This window comes from Teleopsis dalmanni, chromosome X (genome assembly GCF_002237135.1).
Source record: "Teleopsis dalmanni isolate 2A chromosome X, ASM223713v2, whole genome shotgun sequence".
NCBI classification, from domain to species: Eukaryota; Metazoa; Arthropoda; class Insecta; order Diptera; family Diopsidae; genus Teleopsis; species Teleopsis dalmanni.
The window spans coordinates 93,641,094-93,659,601 of record NC_051848.1 but is presented as its reverse complement, the minus strand read 5'-3'; the positions used below and the strand labels follow the sequence as shown (position 1 = coordinate 93,659,601).

Below are 18,508 nucleotides of genomic sequence, written 5' to 3'. Positions count from 1 at the left end.
GTCTATAGGAATCGTTGTTCATTCATCCAACCTTATTTACACCAAAGTAATTGTAGCTGAATCTATTGCACATCAAATGTATAATTATACGTGTTTTATTTTACGTGTTTTAGGTTTTTTTTATTAGAATATTAGAAAATCATATTTTGTAAATAATTTGCGTTCCTCAGATTTGAGAAAATTCTAAATAAATATGAGTTTTCACATAATTTAACTTACGATTTTATTTAGGGAATCTCATGCTTCTTGCCTTAATTAAAGAAAAAAATTTGACATTATGACAATTTGTAGTATTTTTTAAATAAAGTAAGTATCTTAATATATTCCATATAAAAACAATTAAAAAAATTTATTTCTTTAATATATTACTTTTCAAGGTAGGCCAACATTTTTTGTACACAAAGAGAAATGTATTTTTATATCAACTTAATGCGATGCACATAAAATATTTGCTATTTTTATCCATTTCAATTTAATTTTATTTTTTATTTTTTATTTTATATTTTATATTTTTTTTATATAACAAATAAATAAATTACGTTTTTATTTGTAAATATTATTTATTTATACATATAGAATATTTTAGCTATTTTTTATATACTTTTTGTATTCACACTGAGCTGTTTTATATAATTCTATTAAAATGCCCACCCAGTCACCCAGTTAATATTTTGAGTGTGTTTATTATTTATACAGTCGGGCCCCTATAAATTAAAATCGAAAGGAAATAGCATTTATTTTTCAAATAGAGAGGTTTTCGATTTATCGAGGATTCAATTTAACGAGATTAAAAAAGAAGAAAATACAAATGAACGGAGCTTTTACATTTCAGATCATTTTCAAATATAATAATTTAATTCAATTTTCATATGTGTTTACATCCTACAAACTTTTCACTTAATCAGAAAATAAAAACAAAACATTATATGGAGAAAGATCAAGTTTTAACTTTAAAAAAGTTTGTAATAGTTGATTGTTCAGGATTCTTTTCGCTTATTTCTTCAATTGATTTTCCCAAACTTAATAAACAATCAAAAACAATTTTTTGACCAACATAATATGTAACATAATATCGTAGTTGTAGAATGGCCAATTTACGTCCTCATCGCTCTCATTATTAATAGCCGCAACTTCTTCCCAAATTCCCATGTTGAATTGTTCGACTTGACATAAATTCCGCAAGCCCGGAAGAAGTTTTGAATGCAAGATCTGCTGCCATTATTCCTCGCTTTATAAGTAATTTGCATTGCCGTAAATGGCGTACATTTGAAGTTTTTTTCATCAATGCTATTAGCCAGATTAATAACCATTTCCTTGTGATGAAATAATTTAAAATTTTTTATAACACCCTGGTCAAGGGGCTGCAGCTTGGAAATGGTGTTTACTGGCAAAAGATTTATTTTTACGTGGCTGAGATTAGGGGAGTCAATATGCGCTGTACAATTATTCATAAATACCAGTATCTTTGGATTTTTAGCTTTCATGCTATTCTTCAGCATCTGAAGCCATTCGTTAAATAGATCCATTGTCATCCACGCCTTCATATTGTGTCGGTGAAGCATTGGAAAGCTGAGAGCGTTCTTGAAGCACCTTGAATTTGCAGACTTTCGAATTAGTAGTGGTACTAGTTTTTCAGTTCCATTCATGTCTACAGCAAGTAATAAAGCAACTCGTTCTTTGCTATGCTTTCCACCATGCCATTTTTCATTCCTGAAGCAATAAGTTTTCTCTGGCAAGAATTTATACAACAAGCAAGTCTCATCTGCATTAAAAATATCTTTAGCATCGTAATCTTTAATCAATTCACTCAACTTATCTTTCCACTCAACACATATACGCCTTCATCAACAGCTGATGCGGTGGGACCGCACAATTTTTTTACGTTCTGCATTGCAAATTATACGAAACGTGGTTTTTGTTCCTTATTACGAACTAAAAGGGTTTATTGTTCTGCATTACGAATTATAAGAGGTTTAGTGTTCATGGAAATTCAAATAAAATACGAATTAACGAGGGGACCAAAATGTATGGGCATTTTACAAATTAAGGAGATTTTTTCAAGGGACCAGCAGTTTGTTACGCATTATTAAGGTTTTTGATTTTTGGGATACGAATTTTCGCGGTTCGACAGTATATATAACTATGGTATATTTTGTTTTGTTTTGCAAAAAAAATCAAATTTAAATAAACTTTTGCTTACTATAATCAAAACATAAATATAAATGAATATTCTACAAATTGTAGTGAATGCTTTGATTTTGATATATTTGTGACCAATTTAAATTGATTTCGAGGGCTTTCCAATATTAGATTAATTTGTTTTTGAAAATGGGTTAGGTATACTTGTCATTTCTGTAGTTAACATAAAATATATGTACTTATTGAAATAATTGGTACTTGATGAATTTGATGCCTGGAATTGGTATAAAAATTAATTTAAAACACACTCAACAAAAAATGAAAAAACTGCTAAATGAAGAATTGAAGGAGTATATTGGTCTATTATATCATATTTACATGGAGTTACAACATTATTGTGATATCATGTTTTATAAAATAAACTTTTTATGATATAAGAATATATGCGTTAAAAACCACGTTGTGCCTTTGGGTGGTTTATCTCTTCCTACGTATAATATATAATTGTTTAATTATTTTTTTTTTTTTTTTGTTTTTTTCTTTTTGCAGTAGGTGGAAAGCATCGAAAGCCACAGTGTGAGACTTGAACCCACTAAAACCACCTCTTAGGAATGAATGAAGAAGATTTCCACAGCAATGTGGAAACTTCATTCCAGTAATAATGGGAAAGAGGAATGAGAAAATAGACTTAATACCTAGTGAACTAGATTCATCTAAGTCAGAAAGCAAGGGCATAAACTAGGTAGGATGGATGATATAGAAGGGGGAGGGGTTACGGCTAACTAGCGGGGATGGAATCAACAATATACTTTGTGACTGGGGTCACGAAAGCCGCGGTTATATAAGGGGATAGTGGAGAGGTTACGGTCCACTTCGTCGAAGTAGTGAGTCAGGTATTGGGGGGGTTTATAGCGCAAAGCTAGAACAAAGTCTTCTGAGAGAGTGGAAGGAATGGAAACGTCGGGGGGAAGGTCATGGAGCCGGGTGAGATACCTACGGGCGAGTGACAGAAGATACTCGTCAACACGAGTGATCTTGGCATTGTTATAGAGAGTTGATATGGAAAAGTGTTTGCCATTAGGCTTGCGCTTATAATTAGTGCAATCGCGAAGAAGTTTCCGCTCAAACAAGCGGATTCTTTCCATCTGAGCGGAAGTGATGGCGGAAGTCATTGTTAAATAGATTATAGAATTAAGTAACTCCTTTTTGATTGAAAAAAAAAGATAGAAAAGAAAGCACAATGTTTCAAAAAATGTGATTTGAGAGTTCCATGCGAAGCCACGATAGAGCATTACAGCTACAAGTACCCACTTGTATAAATTAGTAAACATCTCTTGACACGTGTAAATACTGTAAATACTGTTAAAACTAATTGACAATGTGACATTTAATTTACAAATGTTGACCTTCATCGTTTCGTAGGTAGTACGAAAACGAGAACTAGCAGAACACCCACCACCCTTTTGCGGTTGGTTCTAAAAATTCTGATACTGTCATCAGTTTTTATAGACACCTTAACGATTTAGAATACAATATATAAAATACAAAAAACATCTGACATTAATTGAAACATAGCACTCAGCGGAGTTTTCAATTTCGTTGCTCTCTCTCTCTCCCTCTCTCTCTGATAATAGTAATTTTAAAAAACAGCACCACTTTTAAACAAGAACACATCGAGCCGACAACAGACCATAACTTGATTACATTATTCATTCAGATAGTAGTTCGTTATACATATGTTTTGATATAGACATAATATACTTAATACATATAGAATATATTAAAAAAGGATCTAAACACAAATTGCGACTGATACACCTTTTGTTATCTTTCGGTTGTACCCGTCAGTCATAAAAAATGATGGCATTTTTATCTATAATACATCTCCAACTAAGACGAAAGCTGAAAGGTACTTATCTGTGAACAGCAAGTATATTATATGTATATATATTACATTTATACTAATATATTTTTTTGTTATGTACAGAGTTCGTATTTGCTTACCCATGAGCAGCTCTTTTCGGCTCATCTTGGTCACGGCTCATGAGCCAGCAAAAAGCGTACGATGGATCACGCTCACGAGCGAGCCCAACTGCAGAGCTCACGCTTATGTTCAAGAGCCGCCGTTAAGCGATAAATGGACTCACGCTCGTGAGCAAGTTGCGGTTCATGAGACCTCATGCGCCCGATTTAAGTTTTCATATTTTTTTTTTTGTGAAAACAGGTCATTAAAAAAGATAACCTTGAACTAACTAAAATATGGAAATAATCAAAATTCTTAAAATAAACAATAAATATATTTTCTTATATTATTTGTATTGTTTAATTGTGGAAAATTACTTACTTACCAAATTTTTCCCGTAAGAAATATTAACTACGATCCTTTAATGACCTTCTCATTTTAACTACTGTTGTTAAGGATTTTTTTATTTTATTTTCTTATTTAATTTAAGAAATATGAATTTTTTATTTAGTCTTTGTTCGGAATTGTGTTTCGGAAAATTTAAAAATGAGTGCTTTAAAATATAAATAAAATAAATAATTACAATATGAAAAACAATTAAGTAGAACAAATTTCTAATGTTAAGCGGCATTATAAGCTCGTCCATAAGAAAGATATAGGTGAAAAACCAAGTGAAAGTGAAGAGGAAAATTGTGAACCAGCTAACAAAAAATATAAAAATCCTGAATTTGTAAAACTTGATATTGATAAACATACTTTTTTTGAAGTGTTGTGTGGGATTGCATCTCGTAGCGACTTTTGAAAGGTTAAGAAAATAGGAAGATTTACGGAAAGTAAGAAATGAACCAGATTCTCCAAATGTCTCATCTGATATGATTTTTGAGCTTCCTACTACTCTGCAGCACCTTATTCAAAACTGCAGCAGCGCATGACGGCAAATATAACATCTATTTTAAGCTATTGGAAAACGTCAAACAATTATAAGGAGATTAAAAAAGTTGCACCAGTTGCATTAGCTGTTCCAGCTACTCAAATATCGGTGGAAAGAGCATTTAGCGCACTTTCTCTAGTTTTATCTAAATTAAGATCTAGATTAAGTAATAGTACAATAGACAACTTATTATTACCCAAATCAAATTTTCTAGAGCTTAACTCAAAAAATATGAGCTTAAATATTTTTGATAATAATAATTTATAAATTTGTTTTTCAAATTCAAATAATTGTTTCATTATATTGTTTTAATTGAAATAATAATAAGTTTATTTGAAATTATATATTTTCACAAAGCAAGTAACGTATATAAAAATAAATGAAGCAAATAAACTAATAAATCGCTTTTTATTGAACAGTTGAGCTCGTGAGTTCTCGGTTCGTGAGACCTCATGAGTAGCTCTTCAATATGAGCAAGTGGAAGACTCACGCTGATGAGCAGCTCTTCAATATCAGCCAATTTTGGGTTTAATTAATAATTGGTTCTTGCTCATGAGCCTGCGCTGCTTTATCAGCTTTTTCGATCAAAATTTAAAACAAAAACAAAGTTTTAAAAACCAAATGCAAATAATTGTTTGACATATGACTCAAAATTTATTCACAATAGACAAATACTTTTGACAACCCTGCATTGTACCCTGCAGGCTTAAATTGCTTAAACCAAAGAATACCGTTGTATTTGTGGGTTAAACGGTTTTAAAGAAGTTTGGTTAAACCAGCAGGGTTGTTGTGTCATACGTTATTGTTAAAATTAGTGGTTGTCTTTTTGTAATCTGCTTACAAATGATTATACCGTATAGTATGCATTTTACCTATGTTATCTTATATTACTGTCTTTTTTGTATGCTTTATACTACAAATATATATTTTTGGATAAAGTTTCCATTCTATTTGTTAATGTTACTATAGCAATTATTTGCTATCAATTTACAATATTATATGCATTTGATTATTTTTTTTGTATGTATGTAAGTAAGCAAAGGATTTCCTAATCATGCTCTAACAGGGACAGATAAGGCAATATCCCTCGCATTTATTTATTCAGTTACTTAAAGTAACGTTATTTTCACAAGAGCGGTATGTCTTAAATTCATTCAACAATGCTCCAAACAAATATGAATATTATGATTTTTATGAAAGAGACAGACACCCTTTATAGGGTATTTTTATAAAGAATATTATATGAATTTTTACATTATTATAAATTTTCATGAAAAAGTGCCTGTAATTATAGAATATATTTTTGGGATATTAACAGGTATGCACTCATTTGGTGCTCCACATCAACCTAGAAGGATGGAGTCAGTGTACAATCTACTGTCGTAGTTATAAACGTCATTTATTTTGAAAAATTAAATGAATGCTGTTATATGGTTGATAATAAATTTACGACCATGTATACAGAACATTATTAAGATTTCTCTATGACTACTTCCTTCTGTAATATCTTAAAAGAGATTATTTGGGATTGCAATAACCCTTTTTTTGGACTTAATGTTTGCGGTTAATACATCGAAAGTTATGATAACCTCACCAACCTATCTTGCAATATGTTATATTATTATGCATATACAGTGACTCCATCGCATAATCGGACAAGCATTTGTTCGATATAAATGTGCTCTAAACTTTAAAAAAAATCCTAAAAATATGATTTTTTTTGCTTTAATTAATACTTAACATACTTATCTATCTGAATTATAAAAAAAATTAAAACATTTCTCATAATAACTATTAATTTAAAATAAAAAACAGAACCAACACAATTTTTTGGGCTCAACGTATAATCGGACAAAATTAAGCAACCATGTTAAAAATGCAGAAATGTGGCATTTAATATTTTGTTGAATATCCTTTGTTATTCAGAATGGCCTGAAGACGATTTGAAACTGATTTTACCAATTTTTGGCACACTTCTGGCTCAATTAAGTACCATGCTTCGAGTAAAGCCTGCTTTAGCTGTACTATTGTGTTAATTTTTTTTTGGTACACTCTCTCAGCTAATTCCTCCCAAAGATGCTCAATTATATTAAGGTCTGGGCTCTGTACAGGTGTGTCTATGAGTTTGGATCAACCAATGCTTTGCTACGCCTGACGTATGCGAGGGATCGTTGTCCTGATAAAAATTAAAATTTTCTGCGATACTCGATTTCTCTGCACTTCGCTGTACATTCTGTTTCATAATGTCGAGGAATCCAAATTTTTCCATTTTACTATCTATAAAATTACCTACTCCCGCACTTGACATACAACCCCAAACCATAACAGAACCTCCTCCATGTTTTATAGTGGTTTTTGTATTGTGATGATTGAATTCTGCATTTGGTTTACGCCATACAAACATCTTACCATCAGATCTATTCAGATGAAATTTACTTTCATCAGTGAACAAAACCTTAAAAAAATGAAAATTATCAATGAAAATGTATTTAAGATGATTTACCATCAATTTACTTGATTCCAAAAGCCTTCTGTTTTTAGTAAATATTCCTTAGCATATTTTATTCTTTTGTTTTTATTTTTAATACTTATAAGCGGCTTCTTTTTGGCAATTCTTCCGTGATAATCGAATTTATGTAATGTTTTGCGAATAGTATTTAAGCATATATCTTTCCCAGGGCGGGGTTTTAATGATAATTTAAGGTCTTTTGCGGTTTTGAAAGGATTTTTCCTTATTTCTTTCAATATCGAACGCTCTTCTCTTTCATTTAATATAGTGCTTTAAGCTGCTCTGATCCTATTGGCCAGCCTAAACTCATCATGGGACCTCTTAATAATATCTTGAATAGTAGAATGACTTATTCCAACTAAATTGACAATTTCTCTAATGGTTTTACCTTCGAAATTCAATTTAATTATTAATTGCCTAATTTCGACAGTAGATTGCTTTCTATTTGGTGCTATTTTAATACTAATTTATGTTACAATTATATAATTTATAATTTATATTTATCTTAATGTAAAAAACATTGTTCTGACAATTATTATTATAGTTTTGAAGTGCATATTTGTAAAATAACAGTATTTTTAGCATGAATGCTTAATTTTGTCCGATTATACGTTAAGCCCAAAAAATTGTGTTGGTTCTGTTTTTTATTTTAAATTAATAGTTATTATGAGAAATGTTTTAATTTTTTTTATAATTCAGATAGATAAGTATGTTAAGTATTAATTAAAGCAAAAAAAATCATATTTTTAGGATTTTTTTTAAAGTTTAGAGCACATTTATATCGAACAAATGCTTGTCCGATTATGCGATGGAGTCACTGTATATCAAATTGATCATATATAAAATAATTTAACAATTAATTATATTAATATTATATAAATATATTTCAATTCATTAATATTAGCTTTTATTTACACACATATAATATCTTAAAATAATAAATATTAACCATAAACTTTTTTCTTCTAGTTTTCTTTCTTGGTGGAAAACACATAAAAAACGTTTGCTGCAACACGCAAGAAAACCGGTGGTCAATTTTTCGAGTGTGCAGAGAAATATTTTTGGAGTCTTCGGTGTTTTTGGAACAGGCACCAAAAATTAAAGTATTTTCAAGAGAAGAGAGAACTTAACTTTTAGGTTTTCTCTTTATTTTTCTTTTTTTCTCTTAAATTTCGGTTCGTTGAGTTTCGACTCCAAAAAATTTTGAAAAGAGCGTGCATATCAAAAGGATTTTTATTTAAACTTTAAGTTTTTGACGAATCAGCAAAAGAATAAAAATTTTTAATTAAAATACTAATAAAAAAATTGCGACCCCACAAACTTTCTCTGGAATAAGTTAATCGAAAAATTGTGACTTATTTTCCTTCCCACAAAATTCAAAATTTGGCAAGAAACTTCAATTTATATTCGCTAAATACTGAAATCCAATTAATTTTGTTAAAAACTAAAACTTGTAAGCAGGGATCTAAAACGGTTTTTAAAATCACAGAAAAACTCACTGATAAAACCTGAAACTATTTTTGAAATTTATTCATTTTTTGTGATAACCAAAAACAAAATAATAAAAAAAAACAACAAAAACAAAAATCAATATCATAAGTTTATGCAAAAAACAAAAAAAGAAATAATATTTCAAAATTGTACTTAATTTTTTTAAAATTTTATTTTGCTGAATTGCAAATCATAAACTTAATTTTATTTATATTGATTTAGGTTGAAATCGTATTGACATTTAAATTTAAATTTAACCAAAACAAAACTATCTTAACAAAAACAATTATATATTTTTTTACGAGAAGAAATTACTTAATTGAGCTAAATTTTATATTTTAAAGTCATTACAAGTAATTTATATATATTGTAATATACGCAAATCCAGGGCTCACTATACTTTTGTATTTTGTAGGCGTGTACATTTTTAACTTCAAGACGAGAAGTTTTATTTATACATATATATATATTAATTAAGGTAACTACTTACGACTAGGCTTTTAAAATTTACATATAAAATTTATTTCTATAAAGTGAAGCAAATTTATTTAACGCTGAAGTTAATATTGTTATATTTTTAATTATTTGTCAAGTCTAACTCAAACTAATTTAAAGACAAAGACAACAAAAAACAACAAAAACGCTACAAATATTTATTAGTAAACACTAAAAATATAAAAAAAGAAAACTCTCGCTTCTGCTTCAAAGCCAAACAAATCAAAACAAACTTTTTGAACTTTATACGACAGCAAGATGCGTCAAAAGGATTTACGCCCAGCACCCGCTCTAATTGAGTTCAAGGGAATGAAGTTCCTAATCACTGATCGGCCATCAGATGTCACCATACATCATTACATATTGGTAAGTGCAGTAACTCAAAGTATTAATTATAAAATTTAAAGATATAATGATATAATTCACTGATTCGCAATTAAGGAATTGAAGAAGAACAATGTAAACACTGTTGTACGTGTATGCGAACCCAGTTACAACACCGAGGAGCTTGAAACACAAGGTATCATAGTCAAGGACTTGGCATTTGAGGACGGCACTTTTCCTCCGCAGCAAGTCGTAGACGAGTGGTTTGAGATTTTGAAACAAAAGTAAGTCAACACACAATAAAAGTAATATTATCTTAAAATTTTCTTTAAAACACATGTCTACTTTAAGGAACTTTTAGATTTTATCAAATTTCTTAAAAACTTTTTTTGGCTTCAGTTTCGTTAAGTAATATTAAAATAAAAAATAATATATGCAAAAAAGTTCACTGATATATGAAAAAGATAAAGACGGACTATTTAATGTCTGTACTTGAATCATAGCATTAGAAATTATATTCATCAGATCTATAAGCCATTATTACCCAATATCTACAGAAATGTAGTTAATTGTTGTTAACTACTTATAATTAGTATTTTCGTGCTGTGCATCTCTTTACTTCTCTCTCTATCTCTTTCTCCATCTCTCTCTCCATCTCTATCTCTCTCTTTAATAATCACAGTTTTAAATCTAAATTTCTTTTTTCCTAAAATTATTTTAACAAAATAATTAAATGTAAAACTATGGATTTCTAGTAGAAGCATCAATAATGTGATATACATATCTAAGCACACGTAAGGTTGTCTTGTTGTGCATCTCTTTACTTCTCTCTCTATCTCTTTCTCCATCTCTCTCTCCATCTCTCTCTCTCTCTTTAATAATCACAGTTTTAAATCTAAATTTCTTTTTTCCTAAAATTATTTTAACAAAATAATTAAATGTAAAACTATGGATTTCTAGTAGAAGCATCAATAATGTAATATACATATCTAAGCACACGTAAGGCTGTCTTGTTGTGCATCTCTTTACTTCTCTCTCTATCTCTTTCTCCATCTCTCTCTCCATCTCTCTCTCTCTCTTTAATAATCACAGTTTTAAATTTAAATTTCTTTTTTCCTAAAATTATTTTAACAAAATAATTAAATGTAAAACTATGGATTTCTAGTAGAAGCATCAATAATGTAATATACATATCTAAGCACACGTAAGGTTGTCTTGTTGTTGACTTTTATCTCATTCTACCGATTCTATGAGAAGGATACGAACGATGCTTGAGCAATTCAAGTATCGATTTGAAGTCAATACTTCATACATAACTTTACATTATATGGTTAACATTTACAAGCTTCCAGAATATTTTTCATTTAAATTTTCTAACTCTTTACATTGTGCTCCCACGATATCCAAGATCTGCTGAATGATATTTTACGCTTTTTGAGACGAAAAAATGAAGTGAGGTTACAAAAACTTGCAGCAGGTGTCGGAAGATAAGATGTATACTGTCATTATTGAGGAATTGATATTGAATGAAGTTGGAAAGTAATGATTGTAGAGGAATAAGGCATTTGAAAATTGAATTGAGTCTACCTACATAATGTCTACATACAAATGTTGCCATTTCAATGAAGGTTCGCGTTTGTTTGATGCTTACGAAATATTGTTTTCGAAAGAACTGATTCATCAAACATATTTATCATTTCTGTATGAACTTCCATTGCTTTTAAGTATTGTTCAATTACTGAACTTTGCTCAATATTTTTGATTTTGGTTTGTAAAGAACTATTGGCGAAGAGATCGCGATCTGCGAACATATTAAACAAGATGGTTTAACACAAAATTCTCAATAGATTTAATCATTTAGTTACACTTTTTCTAATTTCATATTGAATTCTTTTGATTATAGTTGACTCACTCACTTTATTAATTTATTACCTCAACTCACAATTTACTTCTTCGATCTATGACTATATTTATATATCTTATATATGTTAGATATGAGTGATCAAAGAGATTTGTTATATGTGCTTAATTAATGTAAAATTATATATAAATGCCTAGAAATAATTTCATTTAAATTTGAAAATATGGTACATCAGTGAACTTTTTTTTGAATTCAATAAAAATTTACTTTTATTTTGTTGCTTACCTTCAAGTGGGTTTTTCGAAATTCAAAATTTATCATCATAACATTTGTAAATTAAAAAAAAATTGTTCTTTTAGAATGTGAAATAATTTCTTATGGATTAATTTTATTAAGATTTTGAGTATGTAACACTTATATTAATAGCAAAAGAAACAATTAATTACTACACAGTCGTATGTATAGTTAACAACTTATAGAACGTAGTAATTAAAATAATAACTAACATAGACGATGATATTGTGTTGCGCGCTATAAACAATATTTACTTACGTACTTATTAAAACCAGCGAATAATAAGCACTAATTTCACAAGATGATTTCTTAGATGATTTCTTAGATGCTTTCTTAACTTAAATTATATAGAGTCAACAATAGAGTTGACGATTATAACTCGCATATCATTAGCAATACTATTTATGTATCCAAAGATATTATTCTAATTGAATAGATTATTGAGTTATTCAGTTATAACATAAACATTCTTTGTATAAAAATTGTAATAGTTTGGTTTATACTAATAAGAAAATACCGTCGTAGTAGTATATATAATCTTATATTTTGACTTAATCTTTACTTAAAATGATATTTTAAAATTACTGCCTACTATTTTAGTACATAAATATCTCTTTTCCTTCTTCAAACTTATTTGGAATATTGATAGTTGTAGTAATTGTCCTATTAATCTATCATAAGCTCTGTAAATTCTTTTAAAAAATATTATCCTAACGTTTTATAAATAATTCTCATTAAAAACCACGAAGGAAAGATTTACTTTAACATTCCCAAAAAAAAAGAAAAATTATTATAATTCAACACTTTGTCATTACTAAAAAAAATTTATTTCCCAAAGGACTTGCAGGTCTTATAACTGCAGTAACAATTAATATTAATTCTTCCGACCATTTAATTCATCTGTTATGCTTTTTATACATTGTATTATGATATATATATATATAGGATACCAAGGTCGTTACCAAGTTATCGGTATCTTATTGTAGATGTTGTGTTATTAGATTTTTAAGATGCACAAATTTTAAGCAATATATAGTTTCTTTTATAAATTTTATTTCAAATGCATCTTAACCCCTTTACACTTAATATTATCACTAAATTAAAAAAAAAACTTAATTTTCTTAACTGTCCTTTACTTTTGCCCAAATAGGTTTTCAAATTTCATTGCAGACAAACCAAGATACGTGTTATTAAAAAATTAATGTTAGATAATATTTATGTTTATACAACAAGCATATAAATTTGAATATTTTAATTTTAGTACGAAAGGTTTAAGCAATAACCGAATGGAGCTAAAACCTTTCTTCAATCAAAGTTTAGTAATGGCAGTTGGACTGTTTTTCAATTTTTTAATATCTGAATATCTGAACATCTGAATATCTGAAATATTCAATAAATTGTATACTGCCTTTATTTTTCTCTTATTAATATTAATATCAGAGTTATACTTACTTACAATATTAACTGTCAATTTAGCAAGAATTCGTTCATTTCAATCGTATCTATTTTTATTCATTTTTTATAGACCGAAACGGTTACACCATTATTAGTTATTATTATTCTATCAATATTCTACTATTATTATTCTTTTTATATAGAGAGAAAGAAAATATGTTAGTGACCATATATGTTATGAATTGGATTAAGTCCTAACAGGCATATTTTTAGGTGTGCGTAGAAGGCGACACTTTTGAGGCAGAAAACCATAGTAGTCAGGTAGGAACATTCTTAAACTAGTATCACAATCTACCGCAATGATTGATCTAGATTGGAGAAAAAGCTCTTTCAAAAATATAAACATTTCCATAATGGCAAAGCAACAACGCAATTTCAAATTCGACAAAAGTAAATGACCCGTTCGTTTAAAAGAAAAATTAATTGAAGTTTGTTTTTATTTTTACACATTAAATGAAATCTGCCTTTATATTGTATTTCAAATCGTAGTAAAATTAGCGTTTACTTTTTTTTTTTAAATAATAATAGTAGGATAGCCATTATTACAACAGAATTTTCCTTATACCCAAAAGTAAATCACTTGTTCTGAGAAGAAATAAATAATGATTGTATAATTCTTATACTTTTTATATCTTTACTTCATTATTTACCTCTGTTGTATTCGCAAACCACCTGAAATATTAAATTAACATATATATAATAATACATAATCGATATGGGTTGTTAATTAAACGTTGATTACTAAATTACATTAAACGTTAATCACATAAAATTATATTTCTTAACATAAATATGCTTCTTTCCTAAAAACTCTTCCCTACTTTTTCCCTTTTTATTACTTACAACACTCAACACTACTATTAGACTTAGACCCACTAATGCTTTTTTTTATAACAAACTTTCAACGTTGCATTTTTGTAATTTTTTTTTAAATAAAAAATTATTTTCTGACTTTTTATTAAATATAATTAATTTAAAATCTATAATCGTTTTTTGTTCGTTTTTATTTCGTTCTTATTTAATACTATATATGCTTAATTTTTATGTGCAAATTCTCTTTTACTCGAATTTTAAATATTAACACAATTTCTTTATTTCTCACCACGTATTTTTTCCCATTAATTTTTATTGTTAATTTTTTGCTGTTCCTTGTAATTGATTTTGTAACAACATATAAATGTATTAAGTTTTAGAAACTCCAATGATCCCACAGTAGCCTTTATCAAAAACAAGCGATTCTCGCTTAAACATAAACCCAAAACAGCTACTACAACAACCACTGCATCAACTGCAATTACAGCCACTTCCAACACCACAACAAGAACCACAATAAATAATAATATTAATAATAATAAATGTGGTACAACAATTTCTTCAATAACAACAGCAACAACAAATGCTAACTCAAATATTGATGATAATGATAATTCCACTTGTAGGTAAGGCTTACGACATACGTATCAGAGCTAAACTAAACGTACTTAATTGTAAATAATTATATACAATATATAATATTTCTCAGCGTTTTGATCTCATATTAGATATGAGGTACTATAACTTGAAAAAAATCTTGGATTTTGATAAATATACATCTTCATCAATATAATATATATATATCAATATATTATAATATATTAATATATATTATATAATATATATATTAATATATGTTATTTTAAAATATATTATAATATAATTATAATATAATATAATATTATAATGTAATATATATATGTATTTTGCTTTGTTTCGAGCATTGTCAGCGCCTGCTGACTTGGCTCGAATAACATGTTACTCTATTATTTTAAAAAGTATCTTCCCCTCCTTCTTCAGTATTATAGTGATTGGGTAAGGAAATTTTAGTGAGATGCACTTGAGATATTAAAACTATTTTTTTTAATACATACTGTATTGTATTGTATTGTATTGTATTATATAAATATTGTATTTTCAACTATATTAAAATTTGTCCAGAATTAAAAATGAAATGAATTATGTAGTGTTTTTATTTAGTGATGTTTTCTATATTGTCACTCCAACTATTGCTCACTTTTTTCGATTTTATAAACATACAGACCACGTTCATTATATGTAAATATGGGTTGAATAATATTTAGTCGATTAAAATTAAACTTTTAACATATGCTGGCGATTGCACTGTTTTAGCCACGCGTCAGGACTCTTAACATAGTCTTAGAAAATCAAAGCCTATATTTTGCTTGCTTCTGGACTAAATATATCTCTATGACTCCGTCTGTTATAGGAGAATATAGAAACTCAACACTTACCACACCAAAAATTCAAAATTCTGGGTGTACTAATTCAATCCACTTCACTTATCTTATTGGTTTGTGCACACAGTTTTCGCAGGCTATTGGGGCAAAAATAAAAAATATAAATACTAGCATAGCATTTGTTTGAATACAAACAAATAAATAGAATATCCTATTAAGCTCAGGATGAATCCCACAGTTCTGCGAAACGCACCAGTTTAAAATCACCATATCCGATATTTTATGGCGTAACATCTAGAAATGTTGCCTGTATTATGTGGGACTACAATACTAAGTCCATGGCTTGCGTTATGAAAACACTGAATAGGACCGTGCATATCTTCTTATCGAATTTAATTAAAAACTATACAGAAGAACAAAAATAGACAAGTTTTTCCAAACAAATTTGAAATATAATGTATAATTTAAAATTCTTGAACTCCCCGTAACTTGTCGTTGTTCGGCGGATGATGAAAATGATTTTATTCAGTCCATTTTTTTTACTGTATAGATCGGTTTGAGCTACAAACTAATCGTAAAACGGTGCTGAAAGTTGACCTGGATTCCATGAATACTGTGACTAATTGAACTATTCTCGATACTTTTAGGCTGTAAGATATATTTGAAAATCAATATAAAGAAACTAGGGAAAATGAAAAAAATTGCAATTGCATGTTTTTGAACAGTAAAATATTATATGTACTGCCTAAGGTTTGTCTCGAAAAATGTGCAATAACATAAATAATAAATTATAACTGGACTAGGAGGAGATAATTTTTATACAATTTTTTTTTTTTTTGGTAATTATATTATCTCATATCTAAGACTTAACGTATTTTCACAATAAAACAATAACAAAATTAGTAAACTTTTTATTGTCACCACTGAATGATAAAGATTATAATATAAATATAAAACTAGAATATAAAATTGCTTTATATTTCGATTTTTTTCATTTTACTTATAAAAATACATAAAACGACAAATGCTCTAACATTATACAGTGTTTGAATATTTAATAGCGATTCACTGACCCAAATATTCGAACACAAGTATAGTCAAATATTCTCAAAGCTTCAGATAGTTCGAATAGTATTTGCGAGGTTCCCTCTGGTTAGATGAGTTTCAAATTGAATCTCAGCTTAATCAGATTTTTTTCTATCTTTTTTGTCTTTGTTTGTTTTTCATTTCATCTACTATTTAACTTATTTTAAGAATTTGCCATACTGGTATTAAAGCCTTATTGAAATTGCGCCTTACTACTTTACTCTCTGGTTTTATATTTAATTTAAAATTTTGTTCAGAAAAGTTCCCATAATATAATGAATCCGAATTCAATTCAAATACTATTTGAAGCGACCAATTGGGTAATGCTATAATTTTGTTTTTATAATCATTTTGTAATTTTAGCATTAGATTTGAAAACTGAATAGAGTCAGCTAGGCGATTCATCTAATATGAGAGTTCTAGGAACGGCGAGGACCATGTGGCGAAGCTCGAAGCCAGTCACGTATGCAGACGAACAAGTGCCGCTCATTACACCAAGCCAACAATACCAACAGCTGCCTTCGAATGCTGTATATAACCGCATTACAGTCTTTTCGTGTTAAATGCTTTTCAAGCATAATTTTTTATAAAGTTTAAATGAAATGCAAATAAATTTTTGACTATGCCGTGTCAAGTAGTTGTTCCTCACAATGATGCAATTTTACTTAAAGACATAGTTAAGTACACACATCCATCTGAGCTCTTTGTATTTATGGCTACTTTCCATTGTGGTGCTAGTTTTCTAGATTCAGGCAGTGTTCAATTTTTAACTCTTCTACTGTCTCTACATACTCCCTTCATATTCCATTTATATATGTTGCCTCATGCTTTCCAAAAGAATCATATGCGTTACTGCAACAACAACCTCTTAGGAGTTAAAATTCAGCTTTTTTAACTAACCTACATAGGATTCTCGATTGAAATACAGCATATAATATGTAGGGTACCCAAATAGTGTAGTTATGAAAGAATTTATTTGTTGATTTTTTATATTACATATGAAACGGTACCACTATATTCAGTTATTTTCTTCTCTTTCTTCCTAAAAATATAATCTCAATCAATCGTATATCTCAATCAGAAACTATAAATCTTAAAGTTGTTGTTTCTCAGTGTATGTATGCTATACATTTTTGTCCAGTCACATCTATACATTTGTAAATGTCCCTGTAAAGGCCCTTTTTTATTTACTATTCAATACGTTAAGTCTTTGATATGAACGGAATTTCCCCAACCCCTCAACATATTTACATTAGAATAAAATAAAATTGTTTATTTAAAGAAATAAATTATACAGTAATAATTGTTGTCATATTCTTTCTCAGATATCAACAAAACCCAGAAGCTTGTGTAGCCGTGCACTGCGTCGCTGGTCTTGGTCGTGCACCAGTTTTGGTGGCATTGGCTTTAATCGAATTAGGACTTAAATATGAAGCTGCAGTGGAAATGATAAGGGAGTATGTTTGGTATATATTCAATTTAATAACATTTACTAATATATTCTTCCCTTATCTTTCGCCTTTAGTAAACGTCGTGGTGCTATAAATGCTAAGCAGTTGTCTTACTTGGAGCGATATAAGCCAAAAGCAAGGCTAAAGCACAAAAATGGCCACAAAAATTCATGTTGCGTGCAATAGATTTCCAAAACCATAATAATTCCCACCAGATGAAAAGTGTTCATTTTAAAGAAAAAAAGTAAAAAAAAAACAAAAACACAACAAAAAAA

The 18,508-nt window shown here is 28.7% G+C and overlaps 2 protein-coding genes across 11 annotated transcripts in view; both read left to right on the top strand.

Moving 5' to 3' along the window:
• The window catches only part of LOC119687602, a 51,490-nt gene extending 41,836 nt beyond the window's left edge, over positions 1 to 9,654 (top strand). For 7 of the 9 annotated variants that reach the window (XR_005253209.1, XR_005253210.1, XM_038101976.1 and 4 more), the window contains one exon: positions 8,512 to 9,149. The gene's annotated coding sequence lies outside the window, so the exon portion shown is untranslated. Of the gene's footprint in view, positions 1 to 8,511; positions 9,150 to 9,448; positions 9,578 to 9,626 lie in introns of those variants that run through there. The other 2 variants (XM_038101978.1, XM_038101977.1) reach the window with 2 other exon arrangements.
• On the top strand, positions 9,648 to 18,508 carry LOC119687601 (protein tyrosine phosphatase type IVA 1). Of its 2 annotated transcripts, XM_038101971.1 has the most exons (4): positions 9,648 to 9,894; positions 9,970 to 10,136; positions 18,108 to 18,239; positions 18,308 to 18,508. In XM_038101971.1, exons 1-4 carry the CDS (start codon positions 9,787 to 9,789, stop codon positions 18,417 to 18,419), a joined length of 519 nt encoding a protein of 172 aa, XP_037957899.1. In that variant the 5' UTR covers positions 9,648 to 9,786; the 3' UTR covers positions 18,420 to 18,508. The 2 variants fall into 2 exon arrangements, with proteins under 2 accessions (XP_037957899.1, XP_037957898.1); XM_038101970.1 differs by lacking the exons at positions 18,108 to 18,239; positions 18,308 to 18,508 and adding an exon at positions 14,650 to 14,935.

Coding starts and splice junctions, on each gene's coding strand:
- LOC119687601 (XM_038101970.1), top strand. CDS start 9,787: ATGCGTCAAAAGGATTTACGCCCAGCACCCGCTCTAATTGAGTTCAAG. Junction 9,895..9,969: donor CCATACATCATTACATATTG/GTAAGTGCAGTA, acceptor TTCGCAATTAAG/GAATTGAAGAAGAACAATGT. Junction 10,137..14,649: donor TTTGAGATTTTGAAACAAAA/GTAAGTCAACAC, acceptor AAATGTATTAAG/TTTTAGAAACTCCAATGATC.